This window comes from Myotis lucifugus, unplaced genomic scaffold (genome assembly GCF_000147115.1).
Source record: "Myotis lucifugus unplaced genomic scaffold, Myoluc2.0 scaffold_553, whole genome shotgun sequence".
Classification (NCBI taxonomy): domain Eukaryota; kingdom Metazoa; phylum Chordata; class Mammalia; order Chiroptera; family Vespertilionidae; genus Myotis; species Myotis lucifugus.
The window spans coordinates 193,527-215,038 of NW_005871601.1; the positions used below are offsets into that span (position 1 = coordinate 193,527).

At 51.1% G+C, this 21,512-nt stretch overlaps 1 protein-coding gene across 1 annotated transcript in view; it reads right to left on the reverse strand.

Moving 5' to 3' along the window:
* Nucleotides 1–21,512, reverse strand: part of LOC102426668 (plexin-A2-like) — a 185,383-nt gene that overhangs the window by 161,554 nt on the left and 2,317 nt on the right. The window contains 1 exon segment of the mRNA XM_023745503.1: nt 17,778–17,960. Within this exon segment, the coding sequence (XP_023601271.1) occupies nt 17,778–17,960 (183 nt within the window).

Consider the following 21,512-nt stretch of genomic DNA (forward strand, 5'->3'; position numbering starts at 1 on the left):
TTTTGAATGAGGGAGTGAATGTGTGAATGCATACAGTAAGTGTAACAGGTGGAGTTGTGCATCGTCAAGCCTTGGTGTCAGGAGCAGTACCGTCTATACCAGGGGTCCTCAAACTTTTTAAACAGGGGGCCAGTTCACTGTCCCTCAGACCATTGGAGGGCCGGACTATAGTTTAAAAAAAAACTATGAACAAATTCCTATGCACACTGCACATATCTTATTTTGAAGTAAAAAAACAAAACGGGAACAAATACAATATTTGTATTTGCATGTGGCCCACGGGCCGTAGTTTGAGGACCCCTGGTCTATACTATGTTCTGGACTCTAGGCAGTTGATGGAATCAGCAGGGACTGGGAAGTGCATCACCCGGTGCCCCCCACCCCTGTCTCTGCTGCCAACTGTTTTTTGGCCCAGACCTGGCATCTGCTGGGAGTTGCAGACAGAGCACTGACAGGTGAGTGCCGCTGGGAGCTAAGGAGGCCAAAGGAATTTCCCCTCTGGGAAAGGGCAGTCCCTCGGGATTTGCCTGCAGCAATGAGGGCTTGAATTTCAGTGTAAGAGATGTGATTGCTCTAATCACAAGCACTCCCCGAAAAGAACCTCCTTTGTGCCCAAGGCCAATCAGAGACACTGGGTGGAACCCCTGACACTCCACCTGGAGGCACAGCACACACCTGCAAGCCACTTGGACTCACATCAAGAAGGTACCTTACAGCTGGGCAGAGGGGTGGCTCCTGTCCCAGGATTTTTTCCACCTTCCACCTCCTCCCCTCCCCCCTCTTGTCTTTTTTTTAAAACAATGACTGAATGTCTGCCCTATTAGTTGGTAAAATGGGCACAGAGATGAGAAGCGCAGCCCCTATCCTAAAATTACTGAGTGCACCGAGGGACAGAGAAAGGAAAAGGGAAATTATAATAATCATAGCTAACACTGACTGAGCACTTAGTCTATTTTGGAAACTGATCTGTGTGCTTTACATGCATCAACTCATTTGCTTTGCCCCTCACAACAAGCCTGTGAGGCGGAAACTATTATTTCCGGTTTTCAGATGAAGAAACAGGGACAGAAAGGTGAAGCGATTCTTACGACATCACCCAGATTGCAAAGGGCAGTGTCAGGAGTGGAGCCCAGGGCACTTTGGTTCGCGGGCCTCGACTCTTCTGAACCACTTTGCTCTTCTGCTCTGATAATCATGTGATAGGCGCTATGAAGTACATCCCGGGGGACTTCCTGGAGGAGGGGTACCACAGGATCTTGAAGATGAGAAGTGATAGCTGGGCAAGGGGAAGGGAGAAGTGTTTCTAGTCTGAGAGAACAACACATGCAAAGCCTGAGGTGAGGAGCATGGAGACCCATCAAGGTATCATGGGGCAATTCTTACCCTCCCATGTGAGCCCCCTCCCCTGGCCTCTTGCCTGATAGGACTACCTCTTGCCTCTCTAAAATCCATAAAAAAATCTATTCTTAAAAAGGGTTTGAATGAAAGATGATGACATGCTGGGCCTGCCTGGCTCTCATGTGGTGTGTCTCTCTGGACACTCACGTGGAGCCACCTAGTTGGCCTCCTTTGCCAGCCGTGCTGTCTGATTTAAAGGCTGGGAGGCACCCATGCTCGGTCTCCCATAGGTGTGGTCTTCAGCACCACGCCTCCCCGTGCCGGATCTGCTCTCCCGCCTCGGCCCTCTGGCTCACCTCTTGGCCCTGATCTGGGTTGTTTCAGCATCGCCTTGTTCTGCTGACACCAGGCCTGGGGGTGGGAGTGTGTGTATGTGTGTGTGGCAGGTGGTGATTATGATGTATGCGTGCCTGTTACAAGGGGTGCACACCACATGAGGGTCAGGCAGGCCCAGCATTTCATCATCTTTCGTTCAAACCCTTGATTTCAGAGAGGAAAGGAGAGGGGGGAGAGAGAGAGAAACATCAATGATGAGAGAGAATCGTTGATGGGCTGCCTCCTGCTTGCCCCCCGCCCCCCTGACACATACACACACACATACACACTGGGGAACGAGCCTGCAACCGGCATATGCCCTGACTGGGAATTGAATCGTGATCTCCTAGTTCATAGGTTAATGCTCAACCACTGAGCACACCAACCATCCAAACCTTTTTTTTTTTTAAATAAACAACAACAAAATAATTCTACTTATAACCCTACTTATATATGGGAGGGTGGAATTGGGGAATTAGAGTGGTCACGATAGAGCTCAAAGGCACACTGCCTAAAAACTTGTCTAAAAACCATTAGACAAAGGGTTGTAGACAGCTTTGAGAATGTGATGACAGCAATGGTATCTCCACACAGAAATTATAGATATACAAATGTTTGCACAGCATTTTTCTCTAGATCATGGACCCCCTGGATCCTGGAATCAGGTTAAAAATCCCGTGCACTTAGCTTCGGCCGTATTTTCCCACTGGGTCTCCCTGCCCCGCTGACTGCAAGGAGGAGATGTAAGCTGTCGGTGGCTGCAGACAGTCAATGACGAAGCCCAGACAGTCCTGGCGTTGCTTCGTCTGCCCAGAGAGAGCAAAGGCCTAGGGTTTGGAAAGCTCGACCTTTTCGGGTTCAAATGTCTATGATGAAAGCATTGGTGTTAACACTGTTCCCACACAGCCAGCCCTAGTGGGCCTGGGGGTCAGAGATGATTTGTGCCTCATTTTCCTCACTAGCCTAATGCTAGTGAGCTCACACATCTGGGCTAGGATTGGAACAGACAAAGGAGGGCATCCAGGTTCCAATTCAGCGCCATTCCTGAGTAGTCATGGGTAAATCATTTGATCCCTCCGGGCCAGCTTCCTTGTCCACAAGATCACAGCCCATGGTTGTTGGGATTACTAGATGAGCTCAAAATGGGTGAGATAAACATGAAAGCGCTTCATGTACCTCAAACCACTGGGATTATTCTCTTGGCGTTTAGAGATACACCAAGAGGATTGCCTTCCAGACAGGCAACCAGGGGGGCTGAGGGAGATCACTTTTACTTAACAAGGTCAAGTTGTGGCCCAAGATATAAAATAATTTGTTCAGGTTTGATTAATTGGGGGACCGCATAGCTTAGGGCACTAGGCTCTAGAAAATCCCAGCATCATCCAGCAGTACATCATCCAGTGGCCCTGAGTCATCTGTCCCCCTACCCTCCCCCCCCACCCCTCCCCCCCACCCCCAAGGCTCCTTCCCACCCCTCAGCCAAGGACAGAGACTCTGGGAACTTGCTCCCTGGTCCTGTGTGCTCAGGTTGGGGTGCTTATCTGCTATGATATGCAAATCAACTTCCACACTCCCAGTGATGGGAGAACGAGAAGGTTCTTCCCTGGGTCTGCCTGCCATTCAAGAGCTGATCTGGGGGCAAAGATCCAGTGGAAATGACCAATCTCCACCAGAGTCACCGAAGGGCTCTGTGCAGCCTACATACGTGTTTTATGCAGCGTTCTGGCTGCCGGCGCCTGCCTGTATGTTTATGAGATTAAAGCCCAGTGCTCAATAAATAATTTAGCAGCTCGCTGCAAAAAAACATACACGCAGCATAATAGCTACTATCTCCAGCAGTCTGATGTGTACAGACATTGCAAATGCACATCACTTTCATCTGTGTGTTTCCATTAGATGTGGGGTCCAAAACCAATAAGGAGGAGAAAGGAACATCACCCCATCCTCTGTGTGCATCCTGCCACTGAGATGAGGCTGATGAAGCAGGAAACTCGTCAATGCACTAATTATTCAGGGCCTCGCTGGCTGGTCCTGCACCTCCCACCCCCCCTTCTATCTGTGCTCTAGTCTCCGCTTTCGGTTGCTGTTTGTACGTGCAGGAAGACTCTGCAATCTCCACTAGACCAATTATTCACTCAGAATTTGGTTTTCTTCTCCCAGGGGAGCCCTTTGGGAGCAAAGCTGGGTCCAGGTGCTGTCATGAGTGACTTGCTCGTAGGTGCAGCGTAAAAGCAGAAATAAAAAAACATCACTGCCGCTGCCACCAGAGTCCTGGCTGAAGTTTTAATAAACCAGAAGAAGTGGTGACGGGTTGGTAAGGCGTGGCCCTGGGCATGACAGAGGGGGAAAGTATTGGAGAGGGGAGGAGGAAGAGGTTGGGTGCTGTCACGGGGTGGGGGGGGGGGAAGGGTGCAAGAAGGCAGACACACTTTTGGGAAGTTCCTCCAAGATCCAGAAGCATCAATGGGAGATGAGTGGCACGTGGCGATCTATGCAGCAACATGAGCTCCCAGGAGAGGAGAATGTCAAAGGGAACCATCCTTTTGCCATTGAAAAGTTCCCCGGTTCTGATTACTGTTAAGGGACAGGTGGCTTCAGTGGGGGAGCCGGGCATGAGAGAGTGACTGGGGAAATCTGGAAGGGCGGCATCCACTTCAGCACTAGCCCTTGATTCTCCTGTAGGTGGCATCTACTCCATATCCACCAGCCACTGAGCTTGTGGGGACAGCACCAAGCTTACCCCAGTCCCTCACCCCCCACACTCTTCGCACCTCCTTGGCCTTTGGGTGCATTTATTGCCAGTGACTGTGGTTTTTCTCCCGTTGTTTATGGCCTGGGACAGGCTGCCTACAAATAGCTCCCCAAAGAGTGGAGAAACGCAGGCATCTGCCATTCCGTGTGGCTCTTCCCCGAAATGAAAAGGACAGTCATAAAAAGGTTGCATTGGGGGAGGGCTGGGGGAGGGGTAACGCATCATAAAAAGCGTAATGGACTAATGCAGATGCACAGACTGGCTGCAGCCCAGGGGTGTCTGCTGAGCTCAGACATAAATACTGGGGAGGCACCAAGGAGACAGATTTTTTATTTCTTTGATTTGATGGTGGGGGGAGTTTGGGCATATTTTTCCCTCTATTTCTCCAAGGCCATTCCTCTGGGGATACCACCTGTCTGTCTGAGACGGAAGCTACTCCACGTTTTACGGCTTCCAGAGCAGTTAGACTCTTGGAAAGACTGGAGGTGCAGGAGGGTTTGTGGGTGCACCACATTACCTCACAGGGTGAGTCAATTTTGGAGTTTTGTTTGGATCATCCAAGATTTTGCAAATAACGAAAGAACAGAAGCGGGTGAGGATAATTATATTAAATGTGTGCTTCGATGCACGAATGAGTAACTGCGTACTTGCCCAACATCAGGCTAATTTCCAACATTAAGAGGACTGAATTATGTTCTCTACTTAGTGGGAATTAAAACAGCAGCTTTACCAACAATAACTCAACAATAATCTCCATCTTGCTCAACACTCCAGGTATGAAGTGCAAAACAGTTGTTTGGTAATTAATGAAACATTCAAGTTGAGGACTCATCCATACACATTTTTTTCTTCTAGCATTTTATGTGGCGAAGCACCTACATTCTCTGGTTGACGTTGGCCGTCGGCCAATTGCCATGTGTCCACACATTTGCCTTGAAGTGTGCACTTCGGTAGAATGGGCGAATGTACGGGGGGTGTGTGGGGCAGAAGGCAGAGCGAATACACATCCTGTATAATAAGGGCCTCCTGGGGGATGCGAGGATGCTCTCGCTCCTGTCTCCATACTCCCGAAGCCCTCAATGCTAGCGCTCTGGACCCTGAGCTCAAGGGTGAATTCGGTTCACCTAAGACCATGGGCTACCTGAGGATAAGGAGAAACAGCAGAAACGAGGGTACCCACAGTCGGACAAGAAGCCCTTGTTCCGTCTTTTAGTTGGTGGGGAGAAAAAGCCTGAAGGCATTTGAAATTCATGCTCCCGTTCACTCCATGTTTTGGAAGAGTTAATTTTCCTTGTGCTGTCCCGATGACGGGAGGGAAGTAAAGTGGCATTCCTCAGAATGCCATGGGTACCAAGAGCTAGGCTGTTGTCCTTTCTATCTGGGTCTATGTGAAAGGAGGAAGAGAGGGGATGGGGAGTGTTATTAGGTATAGAAGACCTATGATGAGCAATTCAGATAATTCTTCAACCTTATTCTAAGTCTTGTAAAGTAGCTATTATTATCCCTATTTTAAAAATGACAATTCTCCATTCCAAGCTTCCAAGTGGGGGAAGTAACTTAGCCAGGGTCTCATCCTTAACAAAGAGTGAAGTTAAGACTTGAACTCATACCATTGTCTTCTCACAATGACTTAAACATATGAAAGGGAAAAAATCAATAAATGATGATTTGAAGGAAAAATTATTTCCAGCCTGAAGGTCAAAGGGCAGGGACTAATGCATCCCTTATGCCAACTGGTGTGTATTATGATTCCGAGTGATGAAGTGGCGGGAGGGGGGTGGCCACCACATGTGCCATTGGGAAAGAGTTAGAGAACCGTGTGTGCACGGTGACACATGATTACTCAAATTGGGGGTGAATGGGGGATCGAGAGTCTCCAACACTGAACTGGGGACCTGATAACCATAAAAGACTGGGCTCCCCAGTCAACAAACGCTGCACATTTGCCTGGAGAAGCATCTCGCCCTGAGAGAGAGCTCATCCCTTCCCACCAGGTGTAACGCAGGCTCTTTTATGCGTGAGGCCAACCTGTGCTCTGTGGCCCATGGAGGTCTCTGGGTGGGGGTGGGGGGGGCGGTCTTTGGAATCAGTTGTGAGCAGGGGTCTTGCCGAATCATCTACCCACGATGGAGGCCCAATTGGGCTCAGCCCGTTCAACCAACCTTCGGGCATAAAGAGATGTTCCTCTTTCCTGAGTTGGCTCATTGCCACCTTAAAGTCTGAGAAGGAAACTACCAGAGCAACTAGTCTCTTAGGTGCAGCTGACTAGCGTTAGGTTAGACTCAAGAGAGCCCATCCTGGCTGTGAGCTGCCCGAGCCTTGACCATGAGCGGCCAGCACGGGCTCTGGCATATCCGTTCCTAACGACTTTAAAGAGCGTGAGAGACACCTAATTGCTGCCCACAGCACTGGGCAGGCGAGAGCCTTCCCTCCAGCCTCACCTTTGCTCGCTGGTATTTTAGTGAAGGCCCGATACCAAGATAGAATGTATAATTTTCACATCATTCCTGGCAAACCCCAGGTGCGCCCCATTAGCAGCGTTCCAAGGATGCCATTTTCTATCAAGAAAGAGACGTGCCGCATCGTAGTGCTTAGCTCAGGGCCCTATTAATAGCAATCCTAATTATATGGCTGAAAATTTAATTCATAGCAATGATTAGTGTCAGAATCAAAGGCATCAGGCATCAATATTGATGGAATTGCATAAGCCCATAAACAGAGAACAAGCATTCCGGCCCTGCCCGCCCCCCCACCCCCCGACGCGGCTTGCTGTTAACTATTGCATTAATGTCTCTTCCAATTTTGCCAGACGAAAATGACTCCATTTCTCAGTGTCCCCCTCCTTTGCCCCGCCAGCTCTGAATGGGTATGACTGGCACACAAAAGATCCCAGACAGCATCTTTGAAGAAGAGCCTAGGGCTCCAAGGGATGCTCGGGTGATGGGGCAGGCCTCACGCTTTACACAGCAGCTTTTGGCCTTGTCAGCAATCCCCCTTTGTCTCCCTTTCAGAAAGCTCTGGGCAAACAATGATGCCTGGAGAAAGGGGAGTCAGCTGGGACTGTGTGTGGCACAAAAGGCTGCCACCCCATCCATTGTGGCCTGGGCTGAGATGGGTGGGGAGCGGGAGGAGGAGGCCCGAGGGGAGTGACACAAGGCAGCGTGTGCCCAGGTGGCAGCTGCCATGTCCTGGGTTTCCAGGGCATCTTTGCTGAAAAGAGCACAACGTGTTAGCCCTTCTACTCCTCTCTTGGCATCTCCTGGTAGCTCTCTGTAGGGCATATGGTGAGATATAGATGGACAAACAGAATCTTCGAGAAGGCCAACAGAGTGCTAAACACTGGTGGTTAACAAAGCCCAGGTCTGGGGTCAGAAAGATCTGGATTCCAATTCCAGCTCTTCACTCGGTAGCAATGTGACTCTGGCAAGTTACCTAACTTTGAGCTCAGTTTGCTCATCTGGAAAATGGACATAATGTTAATCCTTCTCTTCTAAGAGCAATGTGAGGTGCAACTGAACAAAAATCAAACTACTTCTCCCAGGGTTTAGCAAAGAGGAAGTGCTTACTTTGTAATAGACCCCGCATGTCCCCCCGAAAGTGGCATGCCTAGATAGAGAACTAACATGTAAGGCTTGAGATTCCCAAGTCAGTGTTAGGATTTGCCAGAACTTCTTAGCCCCAAGGCAAGAATTTTGGGGTTAAACAGGCCTTCTTGCTGGCCAGGCTCTAATAAGATTCCTGAGACATGTGGGGTGAGGGCTCAGGGAGGCTGGTCACCCCTGAGCAAGGCTGCATGGCCATGCCTGGGATAGGACACTAAGTGAGACCCTTGCCCTGGGAGAGTGATCCCCGGACCAATTCTAGGTCCCGCTTAGGGAATGCTTGCATGCTAGGGAGAGGCAGAGGTTAGTCCGATGTTTCCTGCATAGGAGCGTTCTTCCCTTGGACGGAGAGAGAAGGGTCCAAAACATGGCAATCTAAAGACCCGGATTTTAGTCCTGCCCCTGCTGCTAAGCATCTCGGCGATTTCGTGCAGACCACTTAGCCTTTCTAGGCCTCAGCGGTCTTACCCATAAAATAGAATACACATCTCAATGGCCTAAAGTCTGTAGGCTGGGCCAGTTTTCGGAGGTCCTTTCTAGCTATGAAATCAGAGGAAGATTCTGACAGAGATAGAGTCCCCCTCCTCTGCAGTTGGGGGGGGTCCCCAAACCCTCTTCAGGGTCCCAGCTGCATGGCCTCTCCCCCTTCCTTGACTGTGCTCTCACCCACCGTAACAGCAAAGCGTGAGAATCCCAGATTTGTTACTAAACCCTGTGAAGCCACTGCCCCTTTTAGGTTAGGTGGTGACATCCAACTGGTGGCAGTAGCCGTTGAAATAGAAAACCAGAATGTGCTATCAAGTGATGGCTGATTGGGATGAGGCCAGAGGCACCAGCTTCTAAGTTCGGCCGCACCTTGCAGCCCAGAACCCTTTCTGGAAGCGGAGAGCAGGAGAGGGACAGAATCCCAAGAAGAGACTCTGAAGGCCAGAGCTTAGTTGACCCTCCCCACCTGCACCTCTGCACCTGCTTCTTGTGATGACAAGAAGAAAAGAGAAGTTCAAGTAGCTGCAAGCTTTTAGCTGTGCCACCTTTGGACTCTCCAAGTGTGGGCTGGGCCCATCTCCACCTGAAATATTTGTGGCTCTGGTTCCAGTTCCCACATCTTCCCCTTAGTTACCCGTGACCCTGAGTAAGTCCATAATCTGAGTTTCGGTATTAGTCTGTGCAACAGAGCGGAGAAACATCCCAACCCTTCCTGTCCATTCAAAATGTTGTGGGATTAATGACGTCATATAAGCCAAGGGAATCTGGCTGGGCCCTTGGAAGAAAAGCGTGACAATAGTGTAGGAGGGGCAGCAGCAATCCGAGTGAGAGTCATACTCATGGTGAGACTGCTAATAGCAGCAATGGCTGCTCTTTATTAAGCACCTACCATGCATCAGCCTCTGTAGTAGTCTTGCCCCTCCCATGTCTGACATGCATAGCAATCTTGGAAGACCAGTTGAGGAAACTGAAGTCCCCCAAGATCACACAGTTAATCTGGGACAGAGCTAGCTGTGCGGCACTAGGATATTATGGTTGCCTTGGGAGTGTGCAAAGGGCACGGAATGGCCCTGTTTTAGCCAGTCGGTAAAGCTGCAAGCAAACCGCCACTTCCCCAGCCCCGCCCTGGGGAGGGGCCGGCGCGTATTGTGTGGCGACAGGGGACTCGGAAAGCTCTCACTGGTGACTAATGCAGCAGAGGGACATGGTGCCAATGTCCAGCGGGAGTAGATTAGTTCGGCTCAGCTGGTCTAGTCTTTGCAGAATTTTTTCCCATGATTCAGGGCTGGGGGCAGGGGGGCAGGGTTCTCTTCCTCCCTCTGACCTTGCAAACATGTCACTGAAAAGGGAGCTGATATGACAGCTCCACTTCCCCAGGGAGCCAGAGTCGAGTGGGCTTTGGGGGAGGGGGGAGCCTCGAAGATGTTAGTGATAATCATGAAAAGCACTTTTGTGCTTGCTTTCATTTAGTTCTTACAATAACCATGCAAAGTGTTCATTACTACCCACTCTAGAGAAGAAAAATACATAGGCTCACAAGTTAAGGAGCAACAGCGATGATATTTAAGTTCATATCCGCTCCAGGTCAGCACCACTCTTCACAGGAATTAGTTCATTCTGCTCTATTTTTCCCCATTAGCACTAATTATTTTCTAAACATACTGTTGGTTTATGTTTTTTTTTTTTTGTCCGTCTTCCCACATGAAGATATAATCTTCATTAGGAAAGGCAGTTTTGACTGTTTTGTTCACTACTTATACCCCCAAAATGGCACATAGTAGGTGTTCAATAAATTAGCATTCCATAATGAGTTATTTCATTTAAGCTTCATTACAACCTCACGAGGCAGGTATTATAATTGTCCTCCTTTTATACCTGAGGACACTGAATCTGAGAGGTCCCGCAGCTAGTAGGTCTGAGTTAGGAAGGCATCCCATGAGCTCACATACTTCTTTGCTGTGGAAATCGATTCCTACTGGGAGGCAGAGGACTGGACTCCTGGTCTTTGGCGGTCCCTTCCAGCCCTGCCCCACAGGCAGGTGAGGCGCACTGGCCAGAAAGGAGGTGCATCTATGTGGTCGGTGTTTTCCTAAAGCTGAGCGCCTGTAACATTAGTACCTTGGCCTCTTGGAAACTCCGCACAGCCTATGTGGGTCACCTGGATTCCGTAAGCTCCACCCCTCCCTCCCCCTGTCCTGCGATGAAGCTCTGAGCTCCAAGGAGCAAACCCTTGGATATGAAGCAGCCTGCTGAGCACACAGCCTGATGCCTCCTACAGGGATTGTCCAAGATTGAGGCATACGAAGAGCTGCACAAAAAGGTGCAAAAAAATAAATGAGTCTTCAGTTTCTCCCTTTCAGCCCGGCTCTGGGAGATCAGGGCCTCCTCCCCCTGGGGTCAGCTGGGGCTCTGCACAGAAACCCACACTCCGTCTCTACACCTGTCATGTGGGGAGGGGGCCAAGAGTGGGGGGGGCACTCTGTAAATATGCCTCCTTCCCTGTGCCAACCAAATGCTGCCTTTCCCAGCTTTCAGAAGACCAGTTCTCCGGACTCAAGAGGGCTATAAAACAACAAAACAAACAGCGAGTTTGGCGGCAGGAGTCTGGGCAGGGAGCCAGACTCATTCCTAGGGCTGCGGTGGTGAGTTCCGAGCACCACCGGCCTCTTCCATGCAGGCTCCCGGGAAGGAGAGAGGGTGTCTGCCCCTGACCCCTGCTCCCCCAGCCCCCGTCCTGCAGAGATGCCCGGGGAGTTAGGGCTTCAGATCAGTAGTTCCAGGTCCCAGGAGAGCCAGGAGGTCTCCTGGAAATGGAGCCGCAGCCCTGGCTGTTTACAGGATCCAGGGTTCACACTGAGAGACGAGTGAATCATTTCCACTCAGAGGAATGAGTGGCTATTGTTTGGTGGGGTTGGCACAGAGGGAAAGGCATGTTTCTCAGCATCTCATCCAACTTGGCCGGGTGTCTGCCAAGACAACTCCACCCCATGAGGCAGCCAAGTCAAAGGTTAGGAACTTCTCTGGGTGTTTTGGGAGGAAGTATAATTGCCAATGTCAATATTGCCCAGGGAGGGGCCATATAACCTTGGGCAAGATGCTTAGTATCTCTGTGGCTCGGTTTTGCACATCCGCAAAATGGGGAGAGCACCACACTTAACAGCAGTATCTGTGGAAGACGGAAGGGGCCACGGAAAGGTAGCTTGTAAGTAATCAGCGTTATCGAATGACTCCGGGGCCTGGGGCAGTTCGTTAATACTTTGGTGCTCTCAGTGGATTCTTTCCAGCGCCTAAGATGCTACTACAAGAAGCTCACACTGTTCCCGGCTTTGCTTAGCAAATTGTTGGTGAGATTACAAAGAGAAGAATAGGATTGGGACGTCGGGGCTTCCTGCGGGCTGAGGACTGGAGACCTTGGGTTGGTATGGCCCTGAGGGAAAGGCAGAAAGAATGTTCCTCAAGAATTTCACAGGCATTTCTGCAGCTGGCTGTCAGCTAATGGGAAATAAGGTGGTGTCCAAAGAGGCCACACGGCTTCCCCCCAACTGGAAAAGGGCTGTCTCTGTGGATTTGGGGAATGTCCAGGGGGCTGATGGGGTAGGGCGGAGCGGTGGTCACCTGAGCCTTTGTATCTGCCTCCCTGCCTGGGTGAGGTAGATGCCACCCCGCTATGTTATGCTATATTAGGGGTCTCAAGCAACAGTATAAATGCCCTCCCCTTTTCCCACCCCAGTCAACATTTCTGAGAGCACCTCCCCACCCTCATCTAAGTGTTGTTAACCAGCAAACAAACTCTTTTCCTGTTACCCACAGCAATTCTCTCGCTCCCGATTCCTCATCCCACCACCCCCCATCCCGCCCGCCTCTGCCTCCTCCTCCCTGTCCAGCGCATCCAACACACAATATGTCCTTCCTTTGCCAACCAACCACAGCCATAGGAGTCACTCTTGGTATCTAATCTGTGTACATAGGAGTCTGGCCAGGAGAAAGCCCCCAAAAATCTGACACAAATTTAATGAGTCCCTGCAGTGGTTCTCAACCTTCCTAATGCCGCGACCCTTTAATACAGTTCCTCATGTTGTGGTGACCCCCAACCATAAAATTATTTTCGTTGCTACTTCATAACTGTAATTTTGCTACTGTTATGAATCGTAATGTAAATATCTGATATGCTATATGTGTTTTCCGATGGTCGCAACCCACAGGTTGAGAACCGCTGCCCTAATGTGTGAGAGATGTTGGATCTGACACATGATGATGGGTGATATCAATGTGAAAGGAGGGTCCCTGCCTGGAAGGATCTGTGAATCTCAAGAGAGGTGAACACGTGTGTAGCTGCTCCTGTGTCAGATGCTGCCACGGCAAAACGACGTGCCATGAGGGATCTGAGGAAGGCACAGCGCAGATGCTCCAAGGGACAGGGTGGAGGTCTCGTCACCGGCCCTTGAGCAGCAGGCAAGTTTCCAGTGGGGACAGAAAGCGAGGAGGCAACACACTTCCTGCTGCTGTGTGAGGCCGGGGGCTGGAGGAGGCCTGGACTGAGCCAGCCCTTCTAGCAGCTGCAGATGAAGAGAAGGAACCAGAGGGACTTTGCCTGACGAGGAAGAAGGGGGGGCAGGTCCTGGTGGCTGCTGCCTTCTCAGCTGGCCCTTCCCTCCTCCGCCCCAGGGCCTGTGCTTGCACCTGGCTCCTCCCTTCAACCGGGAAGTGGAATTAAATGAGGTTGTGGTTACCACTATACATGAGCTGTTCCCACTGCTCTTTCTCCATCTGCTTCGGTGCTAGCACCCAGCATCTGTCCTCTGGCCTCCCACAGCCTGCTCTTAGCCGGGAGGGATGCCATCGCAGTGAACCGGCCCAGAACAGCCTGTTGTCGCTCCCCTGGCTCCTGCCCGGGGCCTCCTGCCCTCGTCACCTTGGCAAAGCCGATCCCTGTCGCTGCCAAGCACCTACTCCTGGACCCTGAGGGGCTTTCCATCACACTCTGAGGCAAGCTCGAACCCAGCCGTGACTTCAAAGCCCGCACCCAGGGGGCCTTGGCCTCCCTCTCTGCTCCTGTCTCTGCCACAGCCTGCCCGCCCTGTCACCCACTCCCACCCGAGGAGCAGAGAAAGACCGAGGACAGGATTACAAAGGTCATGTGGTTAGTGCAGGGGCCCCGCTACAGCTTCCCTGCTCCGTGACCATCCAGTCTCTGCTTGAATATTTCCGATGACTGGGAGCTCACTCCCTCTTGAGTCAACTTTTTCCATTATGGGACAGTTTGGCCACAAGAAACCTCTTCCTTTTTTTAAGTGGAAAGCTATCTACTGTCACTCCTATACAATAGCCCTGTCCTGCCCTCTGGGGCCGCATCTAATTCATCCTCTACAGCTTAATGATTGAGCATGCTGTTTGTGGAACTCAATGATCAAGGTTCCAATCCTGGGTCTGCCATTTACTCGCTATGGGGCATTAGCTGCATTTCTTTACCTGTCTTGGCCTCCATTTCCTCATCTATAAAATGGAGATAATAATAGCACCTACTTCATGGAGTTACATACGGGCTGAGTGAGTTAGTAGATATAAGCTCTTAGAACAGCACATGACACATAATACGTGCTCAGTAAATTACAGTATCTGAACAAAACAGTCTCCTCCTTTTCTCTTCGTAGCTTAACATCCTTTAAACAGTATTCATACGGCATGACTTCCACATCCCCCCAGATCTCGTTTATCTCACACTTTAGTGGGCTTAAGGCCCCCTTACAATGTTATCTCCAACGTGGAGCCCCCACTTCTCATGACCCGGAACTTGTCCTTCTGTCAGTGTGGCGAAGACTAATTAACTTTGCTCGTTTGTATCACGCAGTTGGCTCCTGTCAACCTCGTGGTCAGCGAAAATCCCAAGATCCTTCTCACTTGCTTCTCTTAGGGGTTGGATCCTCTCGGCACTACCTCTGCCCTCCACTCCACCAAGTCCTCCAAGCTCCCCATGTACTCTATAGCACCCAAGGTCTAGAGTGCCCTTCTTTCATACCCCCAACTCATCCGTGGACCTGTCTCAGTCCTTAAGCCAAGCCTGGTGAAGGTCCTCCCTGATAAAGACTCCCAGGTTGACCACTCTACTGCAGCTGGTGTTTCTGGAATTGTTCCATCCCAGTGGCGAAGCTTCACCTGTCTTCTTGTCACCTGCATGCACTGACCCTCGGCCTGGGCAAGCATGACACATCTCCCATCTTGGCTTTGAGGACTTGTCCTTTTTCCTCCTGGCCCTTCTGCATATTTGTCGCTCAGAGGAAGTGGCCTCATGGTCATGCACTTGTCATGAGTCTCTGCTTCCTCTAAACTTCCCCTTTCAGGGACATCCTATTCCTTCCTGTGGGCTGTCATGGATGAGTGCTGGGCAGTCTGGCAGACGCCTGCTCAGGCTGGGAAAGAGTGCACAGTTCTGACACCGCCTGCTTCCCTCCCCTCCCTATGCTCTTAGCTAGATTTTTTTCTTTATTTTCCTTCCTGTGTTGAAAGAGCTATGGGGCCTGGACCATGGTAAGATTTCCTGGGGACATTCCATAAATTCATCATGGGCCGTTTCTCTGGAGAGGGATGGGTGGGTAAGTGGGAGGCCAGCGGGAGCCGGGGTGTGAGTACCAGGTGCCTCAAAGGAGTGTGGGTAGGAAAGGAAGGGCGAGTTGCACAGAGGAGAAGGGGAGGGGTATTATGAGCTCATAGACAGAGTCGAAGAAAGGCACAGCGAGGAGTGAGAAGCAGCAGCCAACTTGCAGGTTGGAACAAGCTGAGGGCAGCCACACTCCCAGCCTTGCCCTTGAACCGGCTGACTTGCCTCCATCACGACTCGCCCGCCAGGGTTTGGAGAACTTTGCTCGCTTGGGTGTGTGGCCTGGAAAGATGCCCCAAGCGGCCCCTGCTGTGTGCTGTGCAAGATACACAGAGACATGGGGAAGATCAACACAGGGGCCCTCTGAGTCTGGCTAGGTTGTTCTTTCATTCAGCCCTCAACCGTCCATTCAGCAAACACTAACTCCTTAACTCAGATCCAAGACCAAAAAGAGTGGAGGCACTAGCCCCTGGCTGACCCCTCCAGCAAGTCTGCGCCCAAAGATTGTTCCCAGCATCCATCCCTGGGCTCTGTGGCTGCTTCTTTAAGTAAAAAAAATGGTGTCAAACTCGGTGTCAAGGCAAGAAGCAACTTGGCCTAGTCTCTAGGCTTGGACAAGTCACTTTTCTTCTCTAGGCCTCAGTTTCCCTGCTGAATACGGAGAGTATTGGGCCAGATGATCTCTAAGTTTCCTTAGAGGATGGTTCTATTTTTCAAAACACTGTTGAGGGCTATCCCATGTGTGACCACACACGGGGAAAAATTAGGGAGAAAGAAGGAAATAAATATGAATAAAGCATGGCCCCTGCTTTTAATAAAATTTTCAAGAGGGTAAAGGAGACGGAGTTACATGAGTGATCCAGAACCCTGTGGCTACTGCTGCCCCAGGCAGCCCTTGTGTGGTTTAGAAAATGGTGGTCTCTATGGGCAGAGAGACTAGTAAGAGCAGCCGCTCTGGGAGAATGTTTATACCCTCGGGGGCATGGTTGACAGGGAGAGCTGAGGCTGGACTTCGGCTCCCATAAGCCCCTTGGCCCAAAGCCCCCTTGCAAGGAGCAGTCTACCCAACCGTACAGGAGTACAGGAAGCTGCTGAGCAGGGAAGCAGCCAGCCGCCAGGTCCAAGCTGAACCTTGTCTGGTGGAATACGTCACCTTTATGTTTTTATTGATTTTTTGAGAGAGAGGAGGGGAGGGGTGTAGAGAAATAGAAACATCGATGAGAGAGAAACATCATCAATCAGCTGCTTCCTACACTCCCCCTACTGGGGATGGAGCCTGCAACCCGGGCATGTGCCCTGACCGGGATTCGAACCATGACCTCCTGGTTTATGGGTTGACACTGAGCCACAACGGCGGGCGGAATATATCACTGTTAAATCTTAATGGAATCTCATAAGGCAGTTCCTTTCCTCCCTCGTTTTGGGAAAGCAGGGACCACACTCAGCCTCCCTTCCATGTGTCTAAAAGCCAAGCCAGGATCCACAGCCCCTCGCAGAGGAGCGGGCACGGCACAGGGAAAGGAGAAAGGGCCAAAGGGCGTTGGTCTCATGAGAACCAGAAGAGGTCTGGAGGGTTCAGCACCTCCACATACACCCAGGCCCGTTGTTCTCACCTCCTCTGGCAGCAGATCAGAACAAGCAGATCACGGAAATTCTTCCTCAGGCTCCCGCCCTGCCACCCTCGGTCCCAAATAACATCTCTCCCAGGCTCTCAATGGATTAGGAGGGAAGAGCTACAGGGGTGATGGCAACATCAAGGGTGAGACGTGGTGATGTCCCGCCTGTGCTGTGATCCACGGGTGGGGGGAGGGCTGGAGAAAGGTGGCAGGAAGGTAAGTTTAGGGAACGGGGATTAGCTGGGACCGGAAAGAATGTGGCCGCCGTAATCCCACATAATGAGCCAGACCGTGCTCGGTCTCCGCACCCAAGCACCAGGCAAGCAGCTACAAGCTTGCTGCACACAAGGCCGCCCACACTGTTAGCCCAGACGGCCCTGGCCCTCCCGCTGGCAGAGGTGCCCAGGGCAGGCAGGGGTTAAGATGTCTACTTCCTCCTGGAAGCTCAGGGCTTGGGGGTGGGTGGGAATGGAGGAGTGGAGAAGACTCTGTAATTTCCCAAAGAGGAGAGACGGAAGGATGGCGTCTTCCCCAGGCACCATATGCCCTCAGAGGGCAGCCCCACCATTTGCCCTGTCCTTAGAATGGAGACCCCTCATCTGCTTCAGCCAGATGCTCTGAACTCAACAAAGACTTTTGACCAGTACAATCAACTCTCCGGGCCGTGGGGAGGAATCCGTGATGTTGACGATTTATAATACCAAGAATCAAATAATCAAATCAGTTCTTCTTGACTTGGAGATAAAGAGCGGAGTGTTTTTCTCCCTTAGGCAAACCCACCTTCCTAATTCCTTGAAGGGTGGGCAATGGGAAACACGCTTGCATTTCCTACACACCCATTGACGAATGGCTGGGGAAACAGCTAGAAGATAAGCCACAAAAATAACTCCGCTATCCGACCCCGTCTGCCAAGAAAATCAGAGTGGCCTGATGTGCAGTCTCCACCAACAGCTCCCTTCCAGGAGGGGCTCCCAGCTGAGGAGCTGAAGGGCCGCGGGCTCGCAGTCTCTTACCTTCTTCAGCTTGCCGCTCTTAGTCCCCACGAACACCACGCTGTAGCCGTTGTAAACATATGAGGCCACTGACGTCATGCGGTCCCGGCTGGTGGTATACAGGGTCAGGCCCTCCACCGGCGTGGAACCTCCTAGCGGCTGGTTGATGTCTAATCCACAGAAGTTGTCATCGATGGGGACCGGCTGGAGGGAAGGGGAGGAAATTGGGTGAACAACAGCAGAGTCACGGCCATCAGTCTATAGCCCACCCCTGAGCCCCAGCCCTAGGACCAGGCTTCGGCGAGGTGTGACACAGGAGCAGGGCCCTGACACTCGCTGCAAACAACATCTCACCAGCTGACCCATGTGTCCCACAGGGGCATCCGGTGATACCAGCCACCTTCCTCATTCACCTGCAGTCACCATTCCCTTTCTATCAAGAGATCCAGGGTAATTCGTAAAGCTGAAGGCTTAAACTCACTTTCTGGTCATTTTAATGTCTCGGTGGACATGCCATTTTGGTGATCTATTTAGACAGCAGTGGTTCGGTCCAGAGGCAACACCCCAGGATTTCTACCAGCCTGGAGAGGATTTCTTGTTTGTTTGGGATGCCACGCCTCCCTTTGGGCATAAAGAATTTTAAGCCAACTATTCACCACTTTCTATACGGGGGATGGATTGGAAAGGGTCATTTTAATGTCGAACATAAAATTTTAATTTGAAAGATGCACTTAGTCTGTATAAACCTCAGTTTCTTCATTTGTCAAACCACCTGCCCACCTTTCTGAGAGAACGACTGAAGAGCGAATGAAACAATGCAAGCAGGAGAGTCTGAAGTTATGTAATGATTTCCACTGTCCAGTATAGGCCTTCCGCCCTGTCCAGGTGACAGCCGCCCTGTCACCAGTGGTGAAGGGAGTGGTGTTGTGCCTCTGTGTATCTTTCAGGAGAGACCAGGGGCACTTTTATTCATTTTTATATTTTCATTATTGACAGAGACTAGGGCACTTTGGAAAGAAGATCACCTTAAACCAATGAAAAACGAGTTGGACAGAAAGTAGGAAGCCCCGAGTTCTAGCCTCTGCTCTACCGCTAAGTACCTCTATGTATCAACTTGGACCAGTAGCATCCTCTTTAGTTGCTGTTAAAGGGGGGTGTTAAAATGATTATTTCTAAAATCGCATTCAGTTACGTAAATAAAAAGACTATGCTTCCTGAGGACAGGGGCTGCCAAAGGGCCTGTGGTCTCTGCCCAGTGCCCATCCTGGGGCTGGGCTGTGACGGGCCCTCCGAAACACCTCAGTGGACTGCACACCTGGAATCCCGCGGGCAAAGGCTGCCCACTCTGGACCAGCTGAGAGCCCGGAGTCCCGTGACAGCTGTTTCTTCTGGGTCTGGAAAGGCATCCCAGAGGAGGAAGGAAATGACTGTTGTCGCGTAGAAAGCGTCAGGGAAAAACTTGCAACCTGTTCCCTTCAACCTCCTCCTCTCACCCTTCCCAGGAAATAGCTGGCTGGTGCCTCACTGGTCAGCGGCCTCCTGTCCTTAAAATAACTGGCGTATAAGCTAGGACATGTGCTTGCTAAACCAGGGTCTTCCTTCCGTTCCCGCCCGAGAAACACAGGAACAGAGACTTGTGTTTTGGAGAGAGTTGTGCTCCTGCTGCTGGTAGGAATGGTGGTGCTGCCCTTGTGTGTGTGTGTGAGTGTGTGTGTGTGTGTGTGTGAGTGTGAGTGTGTGTGTGTGAGTGTGTGAGTATGTGAGTGTGTATGTGAGGGTGTGTGCATGTGTGTGAGTGTGTATGTGTGTGTATTCTTTAGGAAAGAGAACTAACTTTTAGGGTGAAGACAACCTTGAACTCTGGTAAGATGGAGCCACCACCACACCCCAAGCCCCGCCCCAGCAGAAGGGATGAGCTTCTGAGGAAGGGAGGGAATGGAGCAGGGATATGCCGGAGCCAGCCCCTGAGGGTTGACGGCACATCTCTGCATTCAGTGACATCACACTGGTGGCGTGAAATCGGCTATGGTGGGAGCATTCACACCATGGACATTAGCAAATGCTTCTAGGCAAGGCTCCCACCACCACCACCACCACCACCACAGCCTGCATAGAGCTAGCTGTTTAATCTTTACCAGCACACCTTGTGCCTAGGAATGGAGCCAGAGGAGCAGCTACTACCTTTTACATCTTCTACTTGTCCTTCTCATCCCCACATGGCAGGCAGCAGGGACCCTGGGAAACTCCTAAGATCTAGATTGTAGTCCTGTCTCTAAGACCAACTAGCCTCTTGACCTTGATGTGTCACATGCCCACTCTGGGCCTCAGTTGTCTCATCTGTGAAGTGAAAGGGGTGGACCAGGTAATCATCAACCTTCCTTTCAACTCTGCGAGTCCCTGTCAAGGTTTCGGTTTATTTCCCACGGTCTCCTGGGCTGATAGAGCTACAGAGTCTGCACACAGCCATAGTCCAAGCCAGCTTCTGAGAGATGATGACAGAAGCAAAAGTCTGCTGGTGATTGTGGGTTTCTCTACCATCCCCCCTGACTCTAGAATCTCCAGACCATGAGGAAAATGGTTTATTCTGAGTCTAAGCCCCTGGGAATGACTGACATTTCTCTCTCTGTCCTCTAAACTGTCAGATCCTCCCAAACACCTGATGCGCCTTCACTTTTGCTCAAATGGTGAGATCTTAGAGTGTGGCTTTCTTTAAAGCAGCGTGGCTAGACAGAAATAACTTGGACTTGTGGTAGGCAGTTAGACATGAGTAGAATAAGGATGACAGCCAGGAACAAAAAGCCCCAGGTGCCTAGCAAAGGGCAAAACTGGGAAAACAAAGACCTTGTCCCAGGGTAACCGTTGTCCCCTAGCATATCCCTGGTCGTGTGGTTTAGAGCCCCCCTGACCATTCATATTGCTGGCCATGCATTTTTGATGCTCCCCTGGCATATTTCTAGTCTATTGGGTTAGACCCCTTAGCGGGGAAGGGAGGAGGGGACCAGAGAATAGCCCTTAAGCATTAAGCCCCAAGACAAGGAGGCTCTGACCCGCATCAGATATATCCAGGCCTCAGTTGTGTTTCATCTGCAGGCCCAGAAAAGCAGCAAAATCAGACAAGCGATGTCATGGCTGACCTCAGGACCAGTTGCACTGACCAATGGCCCCCGGCTCTGACACTGACCCATCAGTAGAGACCATGACCCGGAAAGGACCCACCTGAAAAGCTGGTGAATATTCTATTGGGACCCTCTCTGACAGGATAGTGCTCGCAATTGCTTATCTTGTCTCTGCCGCCCTCTGGCCTCCCTTTCTCCTCCTCTCTTCCCTTCACCGGATTATGTTTCCCAGTTTGCAATCTACCAGTCAAGCTCAATTCCCTTCCCTCTCCTCCGGCTTCCATATCCACCTGCCTACCCGACACCCCAACTTGGCTTCCCAGTGGCCTACAAGCCTCTGCACAGACACCATCTGATCCTGTTATCTCTGAACACCCGCCTCACCTTCTCCCACTCCTTCTCCCGCATGCGCTGATGCAGCTGCAGTGGCCTCCTTGCCGGTCCCCACACACGCCAGGCATGCCCCGCGTGCTCTGCCCTTGCCGTTCCCTCTCGGGAATGTTTTCCCCAGATCCCCACATGGCTCACTTCCTTACCCTCCTCAGTCTTTGCTCAAAGGCCCCATTTCTCAATGAATCAACCCTTTCAGGGCCTGCCTCTTCCCTTTCTCTGCTTTATTTTTCTCTACAGCCATCATCAC